At 38.1% G+C, this 26,744-nt stretch overlaps 1 protein-coding gene across 2 annotated transcripts in view; it reads right to left on the reverse strand.

Annotated features, from left to right (window-relative positions):
* Positions 1–26,744, reverse strand: part of LOC142617482 (nuclear-pore anchor) — a 56,194-nt gene extending 29,450 nt beyond the window's left edge. For both annotated transcript variants that reach the window (XM_075790366.1, XM_075790365.1), the window contains exons 1-18: positions 26,239–26,744; positions 24,149–24,295; positions 23,945–24,043; positions 22,109–22,237; positions 21,900–21,992; positions 21,739–21,804; positions 20,607–20,696; positions 20,422–20,499; positions 19,834–19,943; positions 18,635–18,755; positions 18,457–18,549; positions 17,185–17,233; positions 13,036–13,139; positions 12,891–12,959; positions 11,976–12,116; positions 11,752–11,856; positions 11,533–11,646; positions 11,298–11,376 (exon numbers count right to left, since the gene is read on the reverse strand). In XM_075790366.1, the coding sequence (XP_075646481.1) occupies positions 11,298–11,376; positions 11,533–11,646; positions 11,752–11,856; positions 11,976–12,116; positions 12,891–12,959; positions 13,036–13,139; positions 17,185–17,233; positions 18,457–18,549; positions 18,635–18,755; positions 19,834–19,943; positions 20,422–20,499; positions 20,607–20,696; positions 21,739–21,804; positions 21,900–21,992; positions 22,109–22,237; positions 23,945–24,043; positions 24,149–24,295; positions 26,239–26,550 (1,999 nt within the window). In that variant the 5' untranslated portion in view covers positions 26,551–26,744. The remainder of the gene's footprint in view (positions 1–11,297; positions 11,377–11,532; positions 11,647–11,751; positions 11,857–11,975; positions 12,117–12,890; positions 12,960–13,035; positions 13,140–17,184; positions 17,234–18,456; positions 18,550–18,634; positions 18,756–19,833; positions 19,944–20,421; positions 20,500–20,606; positions 20,697–21,738; positions 21,805–21,899; positions 21,993–22,108; positions 22,238–23,944; positions 24,044–24,148; positions 24,296–26,238) is intronic.

Here is a 26,744-nt window from a genome sequence, read left to right on the forward strand (position 1 = left end):
TGTTAAGCGAGGTAATTTCGGAAGAGTATTTTGGATCGTTGGTGGCGATCACGGGGTGTTGAAGATAGAGAAGAGGTGAGTATGTTGGCATACGGCATGCGAGCTACGGAGCTAGCCTCTTATTTTTAAGGACTTGGTGAAGTTATATACGAAGGGTATACTTCGGATTACGAAAGAACGAGGTGGGAGTGTGGTTGAATGTGCTTGCGTTATCGCATCACTCGGGTTAAGTTGGGGTAATTTCGAAAAGTGTTTTGGGTTTGTTGATGTTGATGGTGAAGAAGATAGTGATGAAGCAAAGTGGATGGGTGAGACATACGACACCATGGCCACGACCACGCATGTTGGGGACTCTGGTGTAGATGCCTGCAGGAAGTACACCTTCGGATGTGGGACGGCCGCATCTTGAATGATGTCCGTCGGCAGTCGTTGAATGCGCTGTGTAATCTTGGACCATGCGACGGACATTAAGTTGAAGTAATTTCGAGTATATTTTTCGAAATTCTTGGTGATCTTAAGTTGGAGTAATTCCGGAAAGTGTGTTTTGTGGTACCGGCAATGATGACCTTTGGACCCCATGCTTGGTGGAAACATGGAATGAGGCTTTGGGGACCCTTCCATAGCACCAAAGGCTAATTTACGATGAGTGGTACCTTGGAGGTCATCACAAGTGTTGGATGGGAGACAATTTGTAGGATACCCCAACACTTCTTACCATCTTCACTTGATGCAACTTTATTGGGAAAGCATAACAAATGAAAGATGGAGCTAACTTGTGATCTGGTTTTAGAAACCAGCCAAGTTCTTCATTTGTTCGAACCACCGCTTCTATTGGGAGACCAAACGGTTGAAGAGAGACTATGGAAGCTCGGGTCTCGAGAACGGGTGTCTCTGTTTGGACTTGGATTTCCTAGTGAACCAAATCCAAGAAAGCATGGAACAACGATGCCGACCTTGTTATGAATAACTCTATGAACAAACGTGGTCATTATGTGAGGAAACAAAATTTGTTTGAATCCTAAAACGGTGATGATGTTGTGAGAAGGGTTACTCTTGAACCATGAAGGGGTTGATTTCAAAGCTGATCATGAAGTGATCTTGGTTGCTCGGTATTGAGAATGACGAGACCATAGTGAGAACTGTTGTGAGAAGGAGGATTTGAAAATTTGAAAGAAGCAAATCTTCATTTCATGACTCGGTGTATGTGTTTTTTTTTCTTGATGGATTTAACGGATCTGCCCTCCTATTTATAGTGAAGAGATGAAGAATGGTATTTGGGTGGTTTAAGAATGGCGGATGAGACTTCTCGGTGGGAATGGTGGACGAGAATGGTAGGCGCCGAATGGGAACGGCGGATGAGAATGGTAGGCGCTAGAATGGGAACGTTAGGTTGAAGACCGGTAGGCAATGACGAAAATAATAGTGGAAGTAGTGACCCGATGTAATTTCAATTTTGAGACATACTTGTGAGAGTTCGTACGCTTTTGAAAGGGGAGCCTTGATCAAGTACTGGAGGATAATTTTGAGGGAATCCGAGACCAAATGGATGGGTCTCAATTATGATCTTGAGAGCTTAAATTTTGGACACCGCTAGTACTTTGGAGAAGCGGATGTAGTTTTTGAGTCCAAAACAAATACCTAGATTTCAAAATCAAAATCTTTGCGAAAACACGATAGGACAAGTTTTGCTTGAACATCTTGATCTTTGGTCAAAGTTTACATCAAAGCCAATAGGTTTGTAGAATCACGGTATTTGAGCAATTTTGGATTCTCAAATGAATAAATAGACCCAAACATCGGAAAGTACACGAAAGATTGAACCAGAGAGCTCAATCTTAAAAATTTTGACTTTTGGTCAAAATTTGTGCAAAAGTCAATTTTTTTTAGAAACTAGGCGTTGTGCAATTTTCGAGTCTCGGTTGAATAAACGGACCCCAAAATTGGAAAGTACGCGAAAAATTGAGTAGGACGGGTTTGTTTTGAAAATTTTGACTTTTTGGTCAAAGTCCAAGTTAAATACTTAATTTGCCAAGTTTTTTTTTTTTTTTTTTTTTTTTTTTTTTTTTTTTTTCGGGGCGGTCGGATCCGGGTCGGGTCGAACCGGGTCTAAGCGGGTTGGACGGGCCGAGGAGGATGACGTCATCCGTGACGTCATCGGCCTGGAGCCGTGTCACGCGTGGCGCGTGCACGCGCGTGAGAAATCACCGGCGCGTGGGAGCGCGTGGAACCTTCTTGCGGCGCGTGGGAGCGCGTGCACTGGCCCCGGGATCGCCGGACATTACGGCGGCGCGTGGCGGAGCGTGGCCCATCGTTTGGGCTTGGGAATTTTCACATCTTGTAGCTTTTAGGCCGTAGAAGGCGCTATGTGGTACGTTTTGTGAAATTGTGCACGGATTTGCACGGTTTGATGGACTAAACCGGTGGTCATCGCGAGCGCGTGGTGGCGCGTGGTGGCGCGTGGCTCATCGTTTGGACCTAAAAATTTCGGGTTTTGTAGATCGAAGGCCGATAGCTCTAATGGTGGTATCGGTTTTGTGAAATAAAGTCTGGATTTTCACAAATTTGGTCGAGAAAGTCGTGGGTCTTTGTTGGACTTATGGCTTTTTCTTTGGTCTAATTTTGCGGTGGCCGCACGGACATGATGCGAATTACGGTGGCGCCACGACGGGATGAAGACATTATGGTGGGCGCACGACGGGATGAAGACATTATGGTGGGTTTGCTACGACGGGAGATTTGAAAATTACGGAAGGGAAGCTTTGATTGTTGAACTTTGTTACTTCTCCTCCTTTTTTCTTGTCTGTTTATCCCGAAATTTTCTATATAAAGCCCTACGGGCATGCATACATTTATTCAAAGTGTAATCTTGAATAAAAGTGTAGAGATTTTATTTTATTATTATTATTATTATTATTATTTTAAATTCATTTATTTATTTGTTATTATTATTAAAATTTTCACTTTTTTTTTTTTTTTTTTTTTTTTTTTTTCGAGGGAATCATGATGCTTTATTTCAAGGATTCGAAGATCGGGCAAGAACCAGCCTTCAGTCTTCTTCTCCAGCTTTTAAGATTTTTTTTTTCTTTTTCTTTTATCCTTTGTTTAGCCATGCAATGAGATTTTCTTCTGACTTCGCTTTTTTTGTTGTTGCTTGTTTTTGTTTTGCAGCTCAGTTTCCTTGATCTTTGGGTTTTGATATCAAACTTCACGCTGACGTTCTCATAGAAGTGTTTGCCTTCATTTGGTGACTTTGTATTTCATTGATAGCAACGTTGCAAGAGCGTATGCCTTCATGTTGTTACATTCTTTTCTTGCATCAACAATCTTTTAGTGATATTCGTCTTTGCAACGACGTTTCCATGAGGATATTCAGCTAGACAATAATGCTATCGCCCATAAAGCTACGTCAACACTTCATTTGCACAGAAGCCATGCCAACATTCATCTTTGCCATGAAGCTACGTCAACACTTCATTTGTATCGAAGCTGGGCCAATAGTTCATCTATATTGAAGTCGTGCCGACATCCATTTTTGTCATGAAACTACGTCAACACTTCATTTGCACAGAAGCTATGCCAACATTCATTTTTGCCATGAAGCTACGTTAACACTTCATTTGCACAGAAGCTATGCCAACATTCATCTTTGCCATGAAACTACGTCAACACTTCATTTGCACAGAAGCTATGCCAACATTCATTTTTGCCATGAAGCTACGTCAACACTTCATTTGCACAGAAGCTATGCCAACATTCATCTTTGCCATGAAGCTACGTCAACATTTCATTTGCACAGAAGTTATGCCAACATTCATTTTTGCCATGAAGTCGTGTCAACACTCCATTTGCACAGAAGCTATACTAATATTGGCCTTTATAATGAAACTTGAAGTTTCAAGAAGCTCCCATCAAGACTTTGAGGATGCAAAGAGATGCCAATAAAACCTTGAAGATGTGAGAAGAATGCCGCCATGATTTTGACATTGCACGAACATGCCCTTAGAGGAGAGATGATGCAACATCAACTTCAGATGTTGGAGGAAGGTGACGTTGTCCAGATTTTAGAGACATGATGTGAAGCAACACCACTCAGAAGGGAGATGATATGGTTCAAATTTCAGAGTTGTGAAGGGGCACATCCTAGAAGAGAGACAATATAGCCTAGACTTGAAAGGTACAAAAAAGATGCCCCTAGGAGATAAGTGATGCAAAGTATACTTCAGAGATGTGGGAATATGTCCACAAAAGATGAGCAATGCCATGCAGACTCCATTCCTTGCAACAGAGGTTGAAGATTTTATTTTACTCCACAACCGAGAATCAAGTTATCATTATTTCAAGGAAAGCTACGTAACACCAATTCTTTGCAGCTATCACTTTCTACCACAATGATCTTTGAACATCATATAGTGAGCAATTGATTGATCTTAAGCGACGCCTTGTCAATCAAAGGGTTCTTGAAAGCATGTTGACGACCTTTGGACAAACTCTTCAAGCTAAACTGGCAGTCCTTCTTCTTTTTATGTGACCGAACTTAGTGAAAAGTACTAAGCTGCCTACGTACCCTGGAGAGGGATCAAGTCATTTAGTTCAACCAAATTTTTTTTTTTATGATTTTTTTTTTGTTTTTCTTTTGCTTTGTTTTCGATGATTTTTTTTCTTTTGTTTTGTTTTTTTATCATTTTTTTTTTCTTTTGTTTTGTTTTTGTTTTTTTTTTGTTTCTTTTTTTTTTGTTTCTTTTTTTTTTTTTACAAAAAGGGAGGGCTCACGTGTGTAATCCTCGCCCTACACCCCACGGCATTTCATGGGTACCAATTGTGCAATAGTGGGTATCACCTCTAATCGAACCCGAGACCTTGGCCTCAAGGGTGACATGGGCATCCAACCACTACGCCACACTCACAAATGGTGACATAGAGTGGGATTAATTTCTCCTTATTTGTGCACTTTCAAAGGTAATGGGAAAACATCATGTACCCTTGTAGTGCTGCAGTGGGTAGTTTAAGCTCTTACTGAGGAGCGATTCTTGAGTTTCAAGCATAGAAGCGTTTGAGGAACTTCCCATTGATGGGGCCGATCCTTATGCCATCATTGTCAATCAATTTGTAAGCCTTATTGGTGTTTGCCCCCTGCTTGAGAGTTGGCAGTACATCACAAGCAACGGTCACATAGTTTGACCCAACAACTTCATCAAGGTCTAGATCAATCTTGTTTTCTTTGGCTAGCTTCATGATTTTTTCTTTGAAGACGAAGCATTTTTGAATTGGGTGGCCAATGATGCGATGATATTTGCAGTAGTTAGGGTCATCAACTTTCCCTATGTCTTCTGGTCGCTTGCATTCTGGCAATTCAACAAGCTCCAATTGCAATAGTTGTTCTAAGATGTTTGGCACATCTTCATCGGGGAACGGATATGCTTTTTGCTCACGTTCCTTAAAGGTCAGACGACGCACTTCGTTCTTTTGCCATCTTTCAAGTTGTTTTTCATTTGCCTTTGCTTCTCTCCTTGAAACCTTAATTATGGCAGTGTTAACAGTTATTGGGTCTTTGAGATTGCCTTTTGCATTCCTGTCATTCATCTTTACTTCCTTTCTGCTTTCCTCAGGTACGGGAGGTTTCATATTTTCGTGGCAAGAGATACTCAATTCCATGTCATGCGCACGAGTTGCCAATTCTTCGAATGTTCGGGGTTTTACCCCTTGTAGGATGTACAGAAGTCCCCCGATGCATGCCTTGGATGCACATTTCTACGACGGATATTTCGGATAGTCTATCCTTACAATCTAAACTCAAAGAACGCCACCGGCGATGTAGTCAACAACGGGTTCATCTTTCCATTTGCTTAGTATTGGTAAGCTCCATCATGCTTACCGTGCGGCGCGTCTTTGTAAAACCGGTTAAGGAACTCCCTTTCAAGCTGATCCCAACTATCAATCGACTCGGGTTCTAAGTACGTATACCAATCAAAGGCGTTTCCTTTCGGTGAACGAACAAGCGCTTTACAAAGAGGCCTTCTTGAGTCCACTGCGTTCTCACGGGTTTCTACAAAGTGAGCAATGTGTTGCTTAGGGTTTCCCTTGCCATCGAATTGCAAGAACTTGGGGGGTTGATACCCATTTGGCATTCTCATGTTGTCAATGCGCTTCGTATAAGGTTTTGAATACATGAGAGAATGTGTGGAAGAACCTCCATATTGTGCTCGTATGGTGTTCGTTATCATGTCCTGCAGTTGTTGGACAGATATCGAGGCCATTGAGGTGGATTGTTCTTGTCGGGGAGTGTTTTCAATTTCTTTCCCTTCATCATCCTTTGCAGATGCGAATTTATGACCATGGCTTGATTCACCAAGATTTTGTACTTCGAGTTTGTTCATTAAAGTTGCAATTTGGAGGTCCTTATCTTCAAGTGCTTTTGTGAGAAGGACGGCCCTTTGTTCCATTTCAGCAATCTTTTCTTCTATGGTAGAGGTGTTAGTCATCATGACTGACACAACTTCCACAGATGATGGAGAAGGAAGTGATTTGAAGTGAGCACGTGAAATCTCATCTTTTGGGTTCCCTTTGATGAGAGAGAAATCGTGCGACCAGCTTCTTGTGGAGGAAGAAGGGGATTTGCCCCCATACTTGAGGTGTTCCAAGATGGAGATGTCCTTGTTGATGACCTTGTTTCTTTTAAGAGGGTCTAAGGAGATGATTGTCTGGACCTTGGCTTCCTTGGTTGATTGAGATTGAAGCTTATTGTGAGCTTTAGGTTGGCTACAATTGATTGCTCCAATGTGTTTGTTAATTGGTAGCCGTACCAAGTTTAATTGTAGTAGCTATTGTTGAAGCTTGAATGTTCTTGCTAGAGGCCATTGAAGGTGGTAGCAAGATGATGAAGATTTTTTTTTCTTTGAAGGAGAATGAGATGAGAGGCGAGAGGTCCCATAGTCGTGCAGAATTTGTAGACGACTAAATTTCTTAGTTCGAAATAAATCAAACAAGTAAAATAGTTTCACAAATACGAATTTGTATTGATAAATGTGTGGTACAATTCTACGTAATTACAAAAGAGTGATCCTACGATTCGATCTCCTTGAAAGATTTATTGATTGGAATTGTGGTAATGTGATTTTGATTTGAACATAAGATATTCTTCAATTTGGCTGAGGAATAGATCGAAGATCTTTGAAACGGAATTACAATGAATCTCTGGCTATGAGCTTGTTAGAAATTCTTTGTTCTTCGTGTCCTTCGCGTTCTTCGTGTGTTCTTCGTGTTCTTCGTGTGTTCTTCGTGTTTGAAGGTTTGTGGTGGAAGTTCTTCGGGGCTTTGGAGGCTTGAATCTGTAGAGCTTCGTTGATTTATGGTTTGTTGAGGTTTCTGGAGGCTTTTGAGCTTGATTCCAGTGAACTTTGAGATTTAGGAATATGATTTGGATGATTCCTCTTTGATTGTTCTTCGTATTTGAAGGTTTGTGGTGGAAGTTCTTCGGGGCTTTGGAGGCTTGAATCTGTAGAGCTTCACTAATTTGTGGTTTGTTGAGGTTTCTGGAGGCTTTTGAGCTTGATTCCAGTGGACTTTGAGATCTGGACGAATAGTTTGGATGATTTTGCTTCGAATGTTGTTTGCATTCGAGGTTGAAGTTCTTGAAGTTCTTGAAGGCTTCGGGGTTTGATTCGTGAGCTTCCGGATTTCGAACTCGAATGTCTTCTTCCTTCGTCTCCGTCTGTCTGTATTTGTCTCTCGTCATCTCCTCCTAAATGTCTTAGGAAGGCTTCTATTTATAGGAGTTTAGGGGTAGGTGAGCGACACGTGGCGGAGTTTGATTGGTCCGCTTATGTCATCGCTTACACGTCTTGAGTGCTTGTGTCACTTTGCTTACACGTGCGAGGCTGCACATTGTCATCGCTTACATGTGCGAGTGCTTGTGTCACTGCTTACACGTGCGAGGGCACTTTGTGTCATCGCTTACATGTGCGAGTGCTTGTGTCACGCTTACACGTGCGGAGGCACTTGTGTCATTGCTTACACCTGCTGATGCAGTTTCATGCCTTTATTTCAATGACACTTGGCAAATTTCTATTGGTTTCTGAATAGCGATGGCAAAACCTAGCAGCAATACGTGGCGCTTTGTAATTGGTTGTATTTTGTGGACTTGGTAGTATGATGTGTCAGCTTGTGATAGGTCGGGAATTTTCCCTCTCTACACTTACAACGGAGGAAAGGAGGGAAAAGGATCGAATTCGAGGAGAGTTAGAAGAATCAACTTTGTTGGAAGAGAACTACTGGTGGCAGAAATCTAGGGCTTTATTTCTTAAAGAGGGAGAAAGGAACTCAAAATTCTTTCATCGTATTGCAAATTCTCATAGAAAATGCAATACTATCAATAGGCTTATGGTGGATGGAGAGTTATCTACGGATTAGGGGATCATTGAGGGGTGTATTACTCAGTTCTACAGGCAATTATACTCGAAGAATGAGGTTCACCGACCTCATTTGGATGAGGTTGTTTTTTCTAGAATTTTTGAGAAAGATGCCACTTTGTTGGACAAACCTTTTGACGAGGATGAAGTATTTGGAGTGGTCCATGACTTCAAAGGTGATAAAGCGCTAGGTCCGAATGGTTTTACAATGGCATTTTTTCAGTCATATTGGAGCACGGTGAAAACTGATATTATGAATGTGTTTCATGTTTTTCATGCCCACGCTGTGTTTGAAAAGAGCCTTAATGTTACTTTTGTTGTTCTCATTCCAAAGAAATTTGACGTTGTGGATGTCCAAGACTTTCGGCCTATTAGTTTGGTGGGTGGGTTGTACAAGATTATCGCTAAGGTGTTAGCCAATCATATGCGAAGGATGGTTCACGGTCTTATTTCAGAATCTCAAAATGCCTTTGTGAAAGGTCGTCAGATTTTAGATTCTGTCCTTATTGCTTCTGAGTGTCTAGACAGTCGATTGAAGGCTGGGGTTCCGAGGGTGTTATGCAAGCTGGACATCGAGAAAGCGTACGGCCATGTGAATTGGGAGTTTCTCATTTTTTTGTTACAACAGTATGGATTTTCCAAAAAATGGAGAAAGTGGATAAGGTGTTGTATCTCAACTGTTAAATTCTCCATTTTGATCAATGGTTGTCCATCTGACATGTTTGGGAGTTCTAGAGGACTTCGGCAAGGTGATCCTTTATCCCCATTTCTCTTTGATATTTTCATGGAGGCCTTGAGCCATATGTTGGATGCGGCTACTGCCGCTAGTCAATTTTCGGGTTTCACAGTTGGGAATGCAGCTGGTTCCTTGATGACAATGTCTCATTTATTGTTCGCGGATGATACTCTTGTTTTCTGTGATGCCAACAGCACTCATATTACAACTCTGCGTGGCATTCTCTCTAGATTTGAGGAGAGGTCAAGGCTAAGGATTAATTTAAGAAAGTCTAAATTGGTTCCAGTTGAGGAGGTGCCTAATCTTCATGAGTTAGTGGAAATTTTGGGCTGTAGGGAGTCTACCTTTCCGCTGAAATATTTAGGTCTTCCGTTGGGTGCTACTTTTAAAGATAAGACAATTTGGAATTCTATTTTGGAGAAGATGGAGCGAAGACTAGCTGGTTGGAAGATGTTATATTTATCCAAGGGGGGTAAAGTTACCCTAATTAAGAGCACTTTTTCTACATTACCTACGTATTTCCTTTCTCTTCTCCCTATTCTAGTTAAGGTGGCTAAGAGGATCGAAAAATTACAATGAGATTTTCTTTGGACTGGTATTGGGGATGATCGTAAAATTCATTTAGTAAATTGGTCTAAGGTTTGTAGGCCAGTGAAGAATAGAGGATTAGGCATTCGGTGCTTGAGAAGGTTTAATTCTGCCTTATTAGCCAAATGGTTGTGGCGTTATGGTTTGGAGAATGATGCCCTTTGCAAAAGGGTCATTGGGGCAGAGTATGGAAATGAGTGGAGTGGTTGGTGCACAAATTCTGTGTTGGGGGCATATGGTGTTTGTTTATGGAAGTTCATTAGAAGTGGCTGGTTGAATTTTTCCAAGTTCTTTCAGTATAATGTGGGTGATGGAACTTGTGTGAAGTTTTAGGATGATGTGTGGTGTAGGGATCGTCCTCTTAAGGAGGCATTTCCAGATTTATATAATATTAGTAGGACAAGGGAGGCTTCGGTCTCTGAGGTTATGTGCTGCTACACAAATGAGAGAGTTTCTTGGGACATTTAATTTCGTCGCTTAGTGAACGATCAAGAGTCGCTATCTTTGGATTCATTTATGGTCTTGATCTATTCCACAAAGGTGCGGGGTGTTGGTGCTAACAAACTTTTGTTAGAAGCCAGCCTACAGTCAAGGTTTCAAGGTGAGTGGGTATTATCATTCTCTATCCCCTTCTACTGTCATTCTCTTCCCTTGGAAAATGGTGTGACAATCGAAGGTTCCTCCTCGGATAGTTTTTTTCACTTGGACTGCGGCTTTAGGCAAGATTTTAACTATAGATAATCTTCGGAAGAGACACTTTGTTGTTCTTGAGTGGTGTTTTATGTACAAAGGGTGCAAGGAATTTGTAGATCATCTCCTCCTTCACTGCCTTTTGCTTATGAGATGTGGAGTATGATCTTCTGCTTGTTTGGTATTTGTTGGGTGATGCCGCTAAGGGTAGTGGATTTGTTGGATTGTTGGTCATGCAATTTTAAGCGACATCGTAATATAGCTATTTGGAGGATTGTGCCGCAATGTTTGATGTGGGGTATCTGGCGGGAACGGAATTCGAGAAGCTTTGAGGACCGCGAACTGTCCATTCTTGAGTTTAAGTATTTTTTCTTTTTTACTCTTCTCGAATGGTGTTTGGTTTTACCATCTTTTTCTTGTATTTCCCTTCCGGGGTTGCTTGATCTTTGTACTTTGGTTTCTTGATGTTTTTGCCTCTTTTGTACATTTCCTATGTACGGGGCTGTGTGCTTTCAATAAAATTTTTATGTTACTTATCAAAAAAAAAAAACATTCAACCATGAGTAACTATTCCTCTTCTTTTTTTCTTTTTTCTTTTAATAACCAGGATTAATGCACCATAGAAATGGCTTCCAAAACCCATAAATAAGACGCCAAATAAAAAGTTAAAGGGGAAAGAAAAAAAAAAACAGTTTATACCAATAACCTCCACCAGGTTTCACTTCAAAACAAACTTGGAACACCTTTGTGATTAATAATGCATAAATGTAGGCTTAGAAACTTTGTTTGATAGTAAAAGAGACAATGATTAACAGTCATGTGAGAGAGAGAGAGAGAGAGAGAGAGAGAGAGGAAGGAGGGAGAACAAAAGCAGAGACCTGGACCGAGCTCTGCAGAATGGGGCAGAGATGATTGAAGTTTATGCTCCTCCTCATATAACCTTTTGTACATTGCAACCTACGAAGAAAATGGGATGTAAGATATAAATTAAAAAAGTTATATCACTAGCAGCTTGTCACAACAGTAGGAGTAATAGCAGCAGCAGCAATAGAGTTGCATTAATAAATAGCAGGCAAGCAGCAAAATAAAAGTCGGGTAGTAATAAAAGCATACAGAGGTGTGAAGGGATTCAATCATGCGCCCTTGGTCTTCAGCTCTTTGTAACACAGCAGCAACCTTAGATGCGGCTTCATCAGTATGCTTTTTGAGCTCCATTTCAAATGTTTCCTGCAATTAGCACACAGCAAAGTATGAAATAGATTTTCAAGTGCAAAAGTACAATTTTGCCAAACAAGCAAGGCACTACATAGACAAGAAGTTTTTCGAACCAACCTTGAACTCCATCTCTCTACTTTGAGCCTGATCAGAAAGACTGCGAACGAGACTCCTTAGTTGGACATTCTGCTCAACTAATCCATTTATGTCCTTAAATGTCAACTGTTTACGTTTATATTCAAAAACACAGTTAAAATATATGTCAATTATTACTTCTACACCAAGGAAAAGCACACAGGTGTAAGAAGTAATGCTAAAGAAAGAACAAGCAAAAAACTCACAAGGCGTTCTGAAATGACTTTTTCAGTATCAGACTCCAAATTTGTCCCACCAACAGCAGTTGTAACATCATCAAGACCATCAAGCCCTGTAGATCCACAACGAAGTTGTATATCTCGGCATTCTTTAAGCAGAACAGTCACCTAAAAAATTATCATCCAACAACATTAGAATTGTACGCTTGCACAGAATACTACTATTAAATGCACTGTCAACAGAAAATGACAATGAAATATTGCTCAATTGGCACTTCATTCTCCTGTTATAATGGGATGGAAGTTGAGGTTATGTGTTCCAGACCCACTGAGTATGAGTGTAACTTACCCAAAAAAATTTACAGAAAATTATGTCATATTGTTAGTAAATATAGAACATATTATAAGAGCTACAGCTCATCCAACTGCAATACAATGTAACAGGCACTTCTAAAGACTCTGTTAGTGCAAGACAAGTCAAAAGCTCCAGTATGCCTGGATGCATGTTTGAAAAAAATTTCACTAGATCAGGCTGTTCAGTTGTAGTTAAAGAAGTTTCCGCGGGGGGGGGGGGGGGGTGGTTGTTTGAGGTTGGGTTTTAGTTATGATACTTATAGTATAATGAAGATAAACATATCAAAACCAGGTTCATTTTATTAAAGCATAGACGTAGGGTAATTAATAAGGCAATTGAAGGAAGGATATAGAAAGAAGACAACAAAGCAATAGAGAAGGATATAACTGTATACTTTTCATATAACTTAATGCAAAAAAAAAAAAAAAAAAAAGAAGGAAGAAGAAGAAAGAAGAAGAAAGAACTCATTAATATTAACTAAATGCTAACATTTATAGCAAGTATAATCAACAATGGAGATAAGACAGAACAATGAAACCATATTAAGTAAAATAATCAATCATCAGAACCGAGAATGCTACTTTTACCTGTTTCTGGAGGTCAAAAATCTCTTTCTGAGCAAGATTATAGTCACGTTCATGCCTCCTCAAGTCAGCCTAAAAATTTAAAAGGTCAGAAAAACCAATGAAAGATATAATTAGGGCCAATAATTTTGCTGAACATCTCACAAACCTTCAATTCTTGGATGGTTTTCTCTAAGTTGGCCTGTTCAGACAGTGAATTTTGTAGTCTTTGGTTGATCATAGAGTATGCCTCTGCCATTCTCTCGTGTTCCACTGCATAAATGTCAATTACTTAAGTCTTTTGATAAGTAATTTCATTGAAGGATACACAACACAGGATGCACACAAGAGATACATGAAAAGCTATCATCTAAAACTAAAAAAGATAAATAGAAGAACAAATTTTAAGAAGGAATAGCAGTAATAAGATACACACAAGCAGTATACAGGGGAAGCTACCCAAAAAAAAAAAATCAAAATGTATGCAAGTCAAGGAACTCCTCCAGTGTGGAAAAAAGAGTGACTACTGAAAGAATCCATCCAGTCGTAAAGATAACAAAGCAAGAATAATTTCATAACCAAAGATGACATTTCAACCCCTTCAAAAGTGTGTTTGTTCCACTCCCTCAAATGGTCCACATAACGGAGGGGGGAGCTGCCTTCCATCCATCAATATAGAGATGTCTCCCAAAACTCCATATCAGCATGCCAACAAATCCACCACTCTATCTGGAATTACTCACTAAATCCCAAACAAACAAAATACCATAGACCATATATCATAGGCACACACACAGTGAAGTAGTAGATGGTCTGAAAGACTCGCATTGATCTGACACAAACAACACCAGTAAACAACACAAAATTGCATTTTCGAAGATTGTCCATGGTGAGGATTTTCTCTTCAGCTACTGCCCATGTGAAAAAGGCAACCTTAGTTGGAACCTTAACCTTCCACGTACTCCATGGAAGAAAAGTGCTCAACTCATAGTGAGAACCTGATAGGACTAAACCTCAAAACTGCCACCCCAATTTGGGATCCATTGCATATGATCTTCACCATCCCTATTAATTTTGACAGAATAGATAAGAACAAAAAAATACTGTAAGAGCCTCATCATTTAGATCTCTAGTGAACAAAACTTCCCAATGATGGACACCATTATGCCAACTTAGATAGTCCACCACCAAAAGCCTCTTTGTTGCAGGCTATACAAAATAGAGGTGGAAAGGCTTCCAAAAGTACCACCTACCCACACCATAAATCCCTCCAAAAAAATGAACATGATTACCAGTGCCCACCTCAAACATAACAAAACTAATGAAGCTCCCCCACCCATTACAAATATGCTTCCAAAGAGACACACCTTACGGTTCTTTAAGCACCCCTGTAACCCAATTACCCACCTCATACCCATATTTCATTGCAATTTTTTTACTCCATAAAGTATAAGTCTCCATCACATAACACCAAAACCACTCCCCAACAATGCATGGCTTGAAAGGACTAAAGGCTCTGATACCCAAACCACCAACACAAATCAGCTCATTAACCGTCTTCCAATTGACTGAATGAATCTAACTTTCCTCACCAAGACCACCCCACAAAAAATCCTGTTGCAACTTCTCGAAACAATGAGCAATACTAACTAGTACAGGAAGCAGGGAAAGGAAATTTGTGTGAAGAGTAAAGAGCATACTCTTAACCAGAGTTACTCAGCCACTCTTTAAAAATATAACTTCTTCCAGCCTGCTAACCTCTATTCCATCTTCTCCAAGATCTGATCCAAAATGGCTTTGGACTTATATCTGGTCCATAAGGGTAAACCCAAATATTTTATTGGAGTTTTTCCCAACATATAACCTATACCAACATAAGAAAAAGGGGCAATGAACAAATCTTGAAACCAAGGATCTTAGCCAAAGCGGGCAAGGCTGGAGCCTCTTCAATTGGGACCATTTCTAACTTGTTTAAATTAATCTTCAATCCAAACACAGCTTTAAAACACAACAAGAAGCATTTCAGATAGTCAATTTGTTCTAGATCATCCCCACACAAAATCAAGGTGTCATCTACAAAAAATGCATGGGAAATCATCGGCTCACCTACCCTTCACCCACTGTTAACCGTTGAATATAATGTCCTTCAACTGCCTTTGAAAGCATTCTACTCAACGCCTCCATCATAATTACAAATAATAGCGACGACAGTAGTTCACCTTGACATAACCCCCATGAACTATGAAAGAAACCACTAGGACACTCGTTCACTAGAATGGAAATCAAACTATAGAGATACAAAAATAAATCCATCTCCTTCACCACTCTAGAGAACCACAACTCCGCAGCATATGTAACAGAAATTGTCACGTGGTCATATGCCTTCTCTAGATCCAGTTTACACATGATGCCTGGTACTCTATCCTTTAATCTACTATCTACACACATTCATTCACAATCAAAACTGAATCCAAGATCTATCTATAAGCATTTTGTGATTTAGACAAAAAATCCCCCATAATACTCCCCTCAACCTGTTGGCCAAAAACTTGGCTAAAATTTTATACATGCTACCAATTAAGCTAATAGGCCTAAAAAAATTTCTCATCACAGGCTCCTCAAAATAGTGCTTGCAACTCTTCACATGCATCTAGTTTTGTTACTAAAAACACTTTAAGTAACTTAGACTTCCTAACCCTTCTCCAAATCTTCTTCGTTCCAATGCTTTAAATCCTGCTTTATATCTCGTAACTTCTGGGATAAAATAAAACTCAGTTGAAAATGATAGGCTTCCCACCACTACTTTTCTGTATCCACAAAGCTACTCAACTTCAACCACATCTTTTAAAACTTAAGATGAGACTTACCGCAGTTAACTCTATAGGAGAATGGTCTGAGAACGTACGAGTCATCAAATGCTGGACTAAGCTGGGAAATGTACACATGAATATGTTGTAATCATGAACAGATCAAATCTGAACATGGAAGGAGTTTCCTGATTACTAGACAAAGTGAACCTTCCTCCCAATAATGGTAGATCCACCAACCCCTGTTTAGCAATGAATTACAAAACTCCCCATAGCCGGAGTAAACCTCTCTCCATCGCCCTCACTCAGGAATCTAGTGACATTAAAATCCCCACCAAACCACCAAGGTAAATCCCACCAATTGTTCACACCCACAACAGTTTTATGACAGCCCCCTGGTTGGGGTTATAAACCTCGGAAAAAACCCACTCAAAGTTTCCTTCCAGGCTTCCACACATCTAAACCTGCAAGAAAGAGAGTACTCACCTTTGGCAACAGCCATTTTCTCCACAACTCTCCTATCCCACAGTACCGCTATGCCACTCAAAGCCTCGTCTGCTTCCAAAAAATTCCAATCCATGAACAGGCACCCCCAAAGGCTCCTTACTACAGCTCTGTCAATGAGTTCCATTCTCATCTCTCAAAGATACACATCACATCTCCAAATTATGAGCCCTCAATCTCTTATCTTTTTCATTCAGCCCAATGCTTCTTCAGATTCTCTATCATCAGAATTTTTCCCAACAATTATGCCAACATAAAAAATAAAAACCACTCTTGTAGAAACTTTTTTTTGATAAGTAATAAATTTTATTGATAACAAAAAGAAACACCCTAGTAGGGAGTGTACAAAAGGTCAACAAATCAAATACAAAAATTGCAAGAATCTAGGAAATCAATAAAAGAAGGGAATGATTGTTTTTGCAAAACAAACAACCAATCTAATAAAGTTCTAAAAAAATAACTTGAGGTCTGGAATGGATCTCTCAATATCTTCAAAACATCTACTATTTCTCTCCCTCCAAAGACACCACATTAAGCAATGAGGAACAATTGACCATATATAACCATTTCGATGACAACCAAACCTGCCTTGCCAACACCCTAGCAGCCCCAAACAGTATGCGGCATAACCCAAGTTACTCCAAATAAACTCAAAACCATAGACCACAAATCCATAGCAAAGGACAATGAAGGAAGAGATTATCAACTGATTCACCATTACTCTTGCACATGTAGCACCAATCCAAAATCCACACCTTCCTTTTAGAAACCTTGGCCTTCCAAACACTCTTCCAAGTATTACAACCAAATATAAAATCCAAGAATTACCACGTTAATCATGGAGGAATTTTATAAAAGAAAAATGAAAAGAATTTCTACATTATGCAACTCGCAGGCAGTGAACATAATCAACAATAGACTAAATTCAACCTACATTGTTAAGGTGGGGTGAGGGTGGGTGGGGGGAAGGTAAGCTTCTCAATAATGAATTCAATGTTAGCAAATACCTCTTTCTTCCAAAATGACTTCCGCTTTCTCCTCTAATTCATATAAGACCTGCAAAAGAACATATGAGCCACACTAAGCCTTAAGTAGTACAAAGAGAAAATGGCATTATTCAACAACAAATTCAAATAAAAAAATGACAACAGCAGTTGACAATAAGGTAGTATATGACACTAGAAAATCCAGGTTAAACTAACAATAAGAGCAATATTACAAAATTCAACTAGGACCTAGAATAGGTACATTTGGTATACAAAATAGTTCCCTATAATGGAATAACCATTTGATGCGGGAGATGCAAGGAGATTTTTATTTAGTATTATCTATGTTTGCAAGTCAATTGTATTTTTATGTTTTAAGTCCTAGTAGTTTATTAGGCAATCAATATTTTAATATTTGGAAACAAGGTTATTTTTGTAATAAGGAAATTAAAGTTTCCTATGCTAATTAGAACTAGGGTTCAGTAATCCTTATAAGCAACATATTGTACTCCTTGAGGAGACAGTTGATATTTTGATGAATGAAAAAAAAAATTAGTTTGGTCACTTGTGGTCTAGTGCTGACTCTAGTCCTACCCTAGGTGCTGACTTTTAGTGGTTTTCCCATTTGGTGCTAACTCCAAGCGAGGCTTAGGTGCTAACTCATAGGTCATATCCCTTTATTTTCTTGTTGTTTCATCTATACTACTATTTAAAAGGTTTCCCCTGTTTGGACTAGATTTCTAAAATACCCATACATCCCTATGTTTAAGTAGAGATAAAACTAAAAGACAATCCGGTAAAAATACAACCCTAATTTCCACTAAAACATTGCCTAAAAAATAGGGTCACTCTCCTATTGATTTTCAAATTTATTTATCTACATATAAATTTGATTCTCAAAATAAAAATTATATATATAATGAAAAACATAGATTTTTTTTTGCTTCTACCACTAAAAAAAAAAAAAAAAAAAACCTCATCGCACGCACAAAGCGCATGTGATGAGGCTAGTTTTGTTCTAGTTGTCCTGCATCACCATTCCTCCAAAATAGGTATTCTATTGTTAGGTTGCACTTGAATATACCACAAACTATTAAAAACTAATAGCCCTCAAGAAGAAAAACTCTAATATATAACACTATAAGATAATAAAATAAAATAAAATAAAAAAGGAAAAAATAACTCTAATCATGAATTATAACTATCATCCAAATTAACATTCAAAATCTAGGCAAATAATTAAGAATAATCCTAGCTAGTAGATTATGCTTAAATATATGCACAAGAGAATACCCGCTGCAAAATGGCCTCAGATTGCTTCCTTCCCAACTGCTCATGTCTCATAGCATCAACAGCCTCTTGATATTTGGCATACATTTTGGCCAGCTAAAAAAATGCAATCAAAATAAAACAAATTTTACTTTACAATTGAAACAAGTGAAAAGTAAAGTAAGTAAAGTTAAAAACTCACACTCCAACCATCACGCAGAAGCGAAGCTGCCAAGGCTGTTCCTGAAACACCTGCAGGAATCTTGGGGACAATCATGTGATTATCCTCAACCATGTCATTTGTTTCAAATGAAGTCATCCATCTACAACAAAACAATACACTCAATTACAAGAAGTGCATCAGCATAAATTAAAAAAACATCAACTGCTAAAGATTTAATCAAAGTGACTTTGTAAAACAAACCATCTTATGTAGCATTTATGCCTAAGGAAGAAAAAGGCCCACTAGTCCATTGTCTTTTATTTCTCAATGTCATGTTTTATTTATTATTATGTCTTTAGTATTTTAAAAGTTCATGCGACTTTTAATGAAATTAGATGCTTAAGATTTAATTGTTATATATAAGATGAAGGGCTATGATTTTAGGATTACTATAGGCTATTATAAATAGCCTGTTTGAGTCGTTGTAGGCAACCATTTATATCTACTTTATGAAACTTCATATTAGAATATTTCACAAACTCATTGAGCCTTGAAAAATTGATATTTGATTGCTCCCACTTCAATCCTATTCTCTTTTTATTTTCTTTAATCTTGTTTGTTGCAGAATTTCTTCTTAAATCCTTCTTCAACACTAATCCTATGTTCTCACCACATCAAGAAAACAATATGAACTAAATTATTCAAATATACTGTTCACCAAACCTCCAAAATGTAAAGATGAGGACAAAATTATATAATTATTAACACTGTTCACCAAACTCAATTATGTTAAAGACAATGACCAGATCTAAATTCTATTATCCAGAAGATCCATACAAGCCATAGGCATTTGCCTTTTAAAAAACGGCTCCAAAGAGAGTTGTTTCTAAATAAGCTTTTTAATTAGGATGCTGCATTTAAACCCCCCCCCCCCCTACCTCTCCTCTTCTCCCATTTAATCAGGTCCAAACAAAAGTAGCATTTTTTTTGTACCAATATACTCAGAACAACATTGCAAATTCCCCATACACCAAATTAAGCTAGCAAAGATTATGACCAGAAGTGATGAGGATTTACAACTGCGTATGGCAGCACATGGAATAATGCGAAAATCACATTCACATTTCCCACAACATTGTATTATTAAACAGCATCAACATGTAAAGAGTTAAGACATCCCATCTTTCAAGAAAAATAACAAGACAACTAGCAAAAATACTACTAAATAAATAGCATACGTTTCTGAACTGAAATTGCTGAGTGGAACAAGATTCAGTTCATTTGATTTTCTACTGCTTTCAATATCAGCTTCACACTTCTGAAGTTTTTCTTTCAGCTCTGCTGCCTCCTATAAGAAACAAAACAGAATATAACTATGAGTGGCAAAAACCATTTAAAATGACATAGGTCCATAAGAAATTAGGACTCAAGTCCACATATAAATAACATTAATCAAAGAGACCAAATAATAGGAAAGCAAATAATAAGATATTTGATTAAATTTCAATGACTTCAAAGAGAGAACAAGAATTCTTAAAAATTAATCAAACTTTCAAATATAAAACCTTCTCACCCAATTGAAGCAATTGCTTCAAGATTAAAATAACGATATTATAAAAGAAGACATTATAACATCATCCAAAAGAGATGCTTCAGTAACATCTATCTTTTGTAAAATATTACACAAGTGAAAAAAAAGTCTGAAAATATTGATATACAATCACGATAATTATTTGAAAAATAAAGGGAGATGGTTGGAATCATGACAGTAATTTCCTGATCATTTAAAATATTTTTGTTCTACATAGCTAATTCAAGGAGCATACCTTTTCAAATTGGTTTCTTGCACCCACTTCCTTTTCAAGCCTCTCTTTATAATCATTTTCAACTTGACTTAATTGTGTCTGATTAGGATAGCAAAAAGAAAAAAAAGACTCAAAATCAATACAAAAGGAGAAACACACCACAAGCCAGTTCCTATAAAACAACAATCTGGCAAAGAACATTTCACCTCTAGAGCTTTGATAGCACCATCAAGCTCTCCCGCCTTTAGGGACCATTCCTCAGAACTTTCTTTGTATAGTTCAACAAGCTTATTAACCTAGAAAGTTGTAAAAAATTAAAAGAAAGAAAAGTTACTGGTAAAGAAAAGTCAAATGGCAGTCCTCATGCTTTGAGAGATGGTATCATAAATTATGCCACCTGAAGATCAGCCATACAACAAGGTACATGGCAAATAGCAAAATTAAAAACATGTCTTGAAGACCACCAAAATAGTAGATCAATCACAGAACCTGGAGACCTGAGGTATGTAATAAGCAAACTGTTTTTCATAAGAATAAGATTAAACAATTAAGATCAGAGAATACAGAAGTGCACTTTGTTCACAACTTTTGTGCACCTCACTTTACCTCGTCACTAATTCCAGAAGAGTTAAATTGCTGTAAATGATCATCTCGTGAACATACACAATATTATTAAAATAACAAAAACTATTAAATCTTGTTTTTTCCATGGAAAACAAGTTACTTCATGTATATACATTATGTGTGTGTGTGTGTGTATACATGCACAAACAAAATGAGCATATTAGGCATGATCAATTATTAAAGCAATCATAAATAATAAATAAAAATGTCACTGCTAGTGTCCACTATAGGCTCCCAGACCACAAAGTGCGAAACAGTTTAAATATGTGTCCAAGGAACATGAACAGTAACCAGTGTATATTATGATCACAAGGAACAAAAGCATTGTTCAACCAACTGCTAAACCTAACCGCATTCAGAATCTTCTTTTGTCATGCAGTTAACAATACTGTTCATCCATACCAAAACCCAAAAACCAGACAAATTTTCTTTAAAACCAGATACGTCGGTTGACTTTTAATTCTTATCAAAGAACGACAGGATTAAGTGAGGCTCTCCAAACAGACAGATCAAAATATTTATTTAAATGCTATAAACCTTTTTTTAGTAAGTATTTAATGCAATAAATCTTTAACGAATAAGAATGTTTATTCATTAATATTAGCAAATTCTTGCAAAGCCCAAAGAAATATAAATATGAAAATCTAAATTTTAAAAATAAATAAATAAATCCACTGATTGTTTTAATAAGCAAAGTCTTCTGATAGAACTCACTGTTGATAGTTCAGCAGATAATCGCTCTTCATTGGCTGCAGCAGCAGCTTTAGATGAACATAATTCCTACATAAGTGAACAAGAAATATCATTGAGGCATCTGCTACAAAATGAGTGACATCAAAAAACAATTTTGAAGGCCAAATAGAACATATCACAACCTCCTGCAAGGATGTTAGCTTCATTTCTAACTCCCTCACTCTTTCCTTGTGCCATTGTAACGAGCTAGAACATTCATTGAATTGCCTCTCAACCTAAGAGCATTAACAGCAGATTCAAAACAGGCAAAGCAATTATATTATAATTCAAAAAAAGAGAGAGATGCTTCACCCATAGTCAGAAAAAAAATAGATTGTAAAGGCATTCTTACATCTGCAAGCTTAGCAGACATATCATCCTCAAGATCATTACTTTTTCTACGCAGTTCAATAACACTGTCAACTTTGGCTGTCAACTCATCATTAAGCCATGCATTATGCCTCTCGACAAGTTCCTTCTCCTGCTCAAATCCAAACACAACTTCACTCAGAATGAAGCACAAAAGAAAGCAATAAAAGATAGAAGACTGAATAACCCTTTACCAAATTGCTAGATACACTATTCTTAGTAGGATTATGTCCAACTAATGGGCACCATTTGCTAATATGTCAAGTACAATGATGCGGGATCTCTAGAAATTCAGAACTAGATTAGGCATGCTTAGATTATAAACAAAGATGTTTGGTATTAAAACAATGGATTTGTCCAGAAGCTCAGATAAGAACCCTGATGGCACACACGCATGAGAGAGAGAGGCAGCAAAACAGGTAACAGAGCACCCTAATCACAGATTTTATGAGCCCTTGTATCACTGTGGCTATTTTAACATTTCAGAAAATTTATAGCTAAAGACCCACAAAAGCCCACGCATCAATCTCGTCAAACTAGTCTAAAAACTTTAACAATGAACAGTACCACGCCACAAGTAGCGTGGTACTATTCATTGCCAAATTTAAAAAATAACATTTTATTCCTCTCTCTCCCTCTCAACTGTCCTCTCCCCCTCATATCAACCCACAGATTGGAGCAAATCAGAGCAGATGCGCTGGGTTACAGCTGTCAGTGGTGGTCTAGAGATCGGAGAGTGGCGGTGTTGGGGCTTTCGACTTATATGTGTTATATGATGTGCGTTTTGTGGTTGTGATGGGGGTTTTTTATGTGGGTTTTGTTAGGTTTTTGATGGCAGTGCAGTGGTGGTGGTTGGGTTTGGGTTTGTTTGGTTATCTTATTGAGTTTCTGATGTGGGTTTTGTGGCTGTGATGGGGTTTCTAAAGTGGATTTTGTTGGCTTTGGGTTTGTTGGGTCCTCGATGGTGGTGCCGTGGTGGTGGTTTTGTGGTGGTGGTTGGATTTGGATTTGGATTTGCTCATTTTTCTTACAAAGTTTTTGATGTGGGTTTTGTGATTGTGATGGGGGTTTTTGACGTGGGTTTTTTTGGGTTTTTGATGTTGGTGTCATGGTGGTGTTGAATATTTGGTATATGGCGGTGTTGTTGTGGTGGTTGTGGTATAGTGGTATATGCTGAGAGGAGAGAGAGAATATTTATATGAAGTAAAAGATAGTGTATTGAGTCTAATCTGTGTATGAAAAAAATAGATAGCTAAACTGAAAAAAAAAAAAAAAAAAAAAAAAGTAGAGCTTTTTGGGTTAATTTATCTAAATATTTGAGAAGGCTAAAGTGAATGCTCTTAACAACTATGCCATAGGGTTCTAGCTCTTTACAATTCTAATTACAATTAGATTCACATCAATTGTGTCATAGGCTACCTGTAAAATCAAGGAATTAAATTTTGATCCTTATAGACCCCAAGCAACAGAATAGGAGAGCATCCCACGTCAAATTCTGCCCCCAATTCTGATCTTCAATTTTAAATTTCTATCATAGTTAAGTATTTGAATAAAACGTTCTAAATTTAGGGTGGTGCAAAACTTTCACAAGAGAAAGGGACATCCATTAAGAAAAAAAAAAGTAACTAGAACCGGGAAAAGAAATTTCAAAGCCAGCCCAAACACAATATAGACCCATACAGGACTATGGCATAACAAACTACAGTAAAGCCTATTTCAGCTACAAATCAAATGCCTTAAATGTAGACCAGATTTTCATACACAAAAAACAACAGAAAGAAATCAGTCTACCAATGAATAACTAAAGCATTGTAAATACCTCTTTGAGACGAGTACATGCAGCCTGAGTACGTGCCAACTCTGACTCAAGTTCACTGACACGGACCTCCCTTTGTGAGGCACTGTTGGACGAATTGACCTTCACAATCACCAACCCAAAGGAAAACAGTATAAATTAGTGACACCACATTAGCTTTTAAAAAATCCAACCAACATAAATAGCAAAGGTAACACATGCACTCACAATCTTATCAAGATAGCTCTTAATAGTGGCATTCTTCTCACTGATCTCCAAATCCCTCTGCTCCACCAACTCTATCAACTGCCTTCTTGACTTATGCAACTCCGATACCTCTGTTGCTAACCTCTCTATCTCTCCATCCTTTCCAATCTACAAAATTCCAAAAATACCCTAAGACAAATTTTATCTAAACACATATACACATTTGAATACAAACACATATCATATCACATCATACCAAATGTAACATAATAAAAATTAAGTCCTCCACTGTGCTTTTGCCATGTGACGCACTAATTATAATTAAATTATGTAGAAGTTAGGTCATATTCACTCTGTTTTTGCCATATGAATCACTAAATATAATTACTTTGATATGTAGGGAAAAAACTTAGCAACAATTCCTTAGGTACCCCAAAAATAATTCCAAATAGCTTAGTGGTAGAGTGGCATTCTTGTAAACTGAAGGTTCGTAGTTCAATCCTGAGTGGGGGCATTTCTGGAATTATATTTTTACTTATCCACACAAAAAAAAAAAATCCTTAGGCACCCCAAATATATTCAATTACATGATTGTACCCAGTTAACAAAGCTCCCACTATTTTTGAGATTTGGTAGAGATGATTGCTGGGCAGCCTTACCCCTTCTGTTGCATTTGTCAATGCAACCATGTTTTTAAAAGGAGAACCAATCATATAGCAACTAAAGAACTGTACTTAAGTCTTGCCCTAAAAATTATATAGATAATATGCATTGAGATAAACACTATTACCAACGTTATAAGAATTTTAAAATAGTAACCCGATTAAAACTCTACAAACCAAAAATTTCAAGAAATTAATAATGGCACTTTCTTTATACAAAGAAAAACCAAGACACACAGACAATGTGCCATAGCAACAGCAAAAATATAAACAAACTAGCAGTGAAAGTACAAAAACCAATTAAATCATGCAGAGAATTAAAGGTAGAAACACCCGAAGCATTTTCCCACTCAAACCGAGTCTGAAAGAAAGAAGGCTTCAAAATCAATCTTCCATTACCTTCAAAAGCACAAGCTTTCCTTTCCCTCCAAATACCCCACATTAGGCAATGAGGGATCATTCTCCAAATCACCTTAGTTTTGTGCCTAAACAACTAGCATGACCCAATGAACCCCACATAATGATGCAAATCCAAACACATGGTTTCATCAAATTTAATTGTCGCAAGCAACAGTACATAAGCTAAGAAGCACGGACACTTCATTTCATTCAGAGTGTCATACAATGTCACCGCCATGTCATGTTATAATTTTACAAATATTGCTCATATCTCACTATTACCTAAGTAATGCCATTATAACTACCTAAATACTTAGCATTGAGATAAATTCTATAACCAAAGTTCTAATAAGTTCAAAACAACACACCAATTAAAACTCTATAAACTAACTAATGATTGAAATTCAATCATATTAGTGGGAAAAAACACCTTAGTTCCGTAATTATTAAAAGCACAAGCTTTCCTTTCCCTCCAAATACCCCACATTAGGCAATGAGGAACCATACTCAAAATCACCTTATTTCTGTGCCTAACCAACTAGCTAGATGTTAAACAACAACATGCGGCATGACCCAATGAACCCCACATAATGAACACACCATATTTCAGGGAAATTTTTTAATACAATGCAAATTCAAACACATGGTTTCATTGAATTTAATTGTCACAAGCAACAACTCCTAAGCTAGTTCACACGGACACTTCATTCAGGGTGTCATACCCGTGTCACCCGCCGTGTCAAGTTATAATTTTCAAAAAATTGCCCGTCCCCGTGTTGTACCATACCACGCCCTTAAAATTAATTAGCATTAAGATAAACCCCGGGCCGTTCAGTTATTAGAACATAGTTTGTATTTTTTGAAAATATGCATCCGTGAAAATGCGTGTAATGTTGTTTAAAAACTGTATTCTACCAAATGGGCCGTCTATTACCAAAGTTCTAATAAGTTCAAAACAACACTCCAATCAAAACTCTACAAACTACACCAATGATTAAAATTCGATCAAATTGCACATATGAAGAGGAAAGAAGTAAAGTGCGTTCGTACGGAGTGGATATTCTGCTGGTGCTTGTTGGATTGGAGAAGGGCGAGGTCGGCGAGGTGGCGATCGAGTGAGGACTGGAGCTGCGCGTTTTGGGAGTCGAGCTTGGCGAATTCGGAGGAGAGGGACATGTACTTCTGCTCGAGGAGAGAGCAGGTCTGCTCGGCGGTGATGGAGCCGGCGTCGGCCTCGGCCCGAACAGTCTCCACCTGCTTGAACAGCTCTCGTATGTACGCGTCCGCCTTCTCCGCCACCGAACCGGCGTCGTTCGCCTGAACGCACCGCCGGAACTCCTCCTCCGTCATAAACAGAGGCATTTTTTTATTTTTTTTTTTTTGGTTTTCAATACCTAAAAATCGCTACAACAGCAGCGATCGCAGTATTATCTTTACTAGTGTGATCAGTGTGTGTGTGGAATTTGAGTACTATATATATAGAATGGTTGGGGAAATAATTGAAAGGAAAGAGGGAAAGAAGGTGAAGGGAATTTGAAGCCTCCAGAGAGAGAGAG

This window comes from Castanea sativa, chromosome 11, assembly GCF_040712315.1.
Source record: "Castanea sativa cultivar Marrone di Chiusa Pesio chromosome 11, ASM4071231v1".
NCBI lineage: Eukaryota > Viridiplantae > Streptophyta > Magnoliopsida > Fagales > Fagaceae > Castanea > Castanea sativa.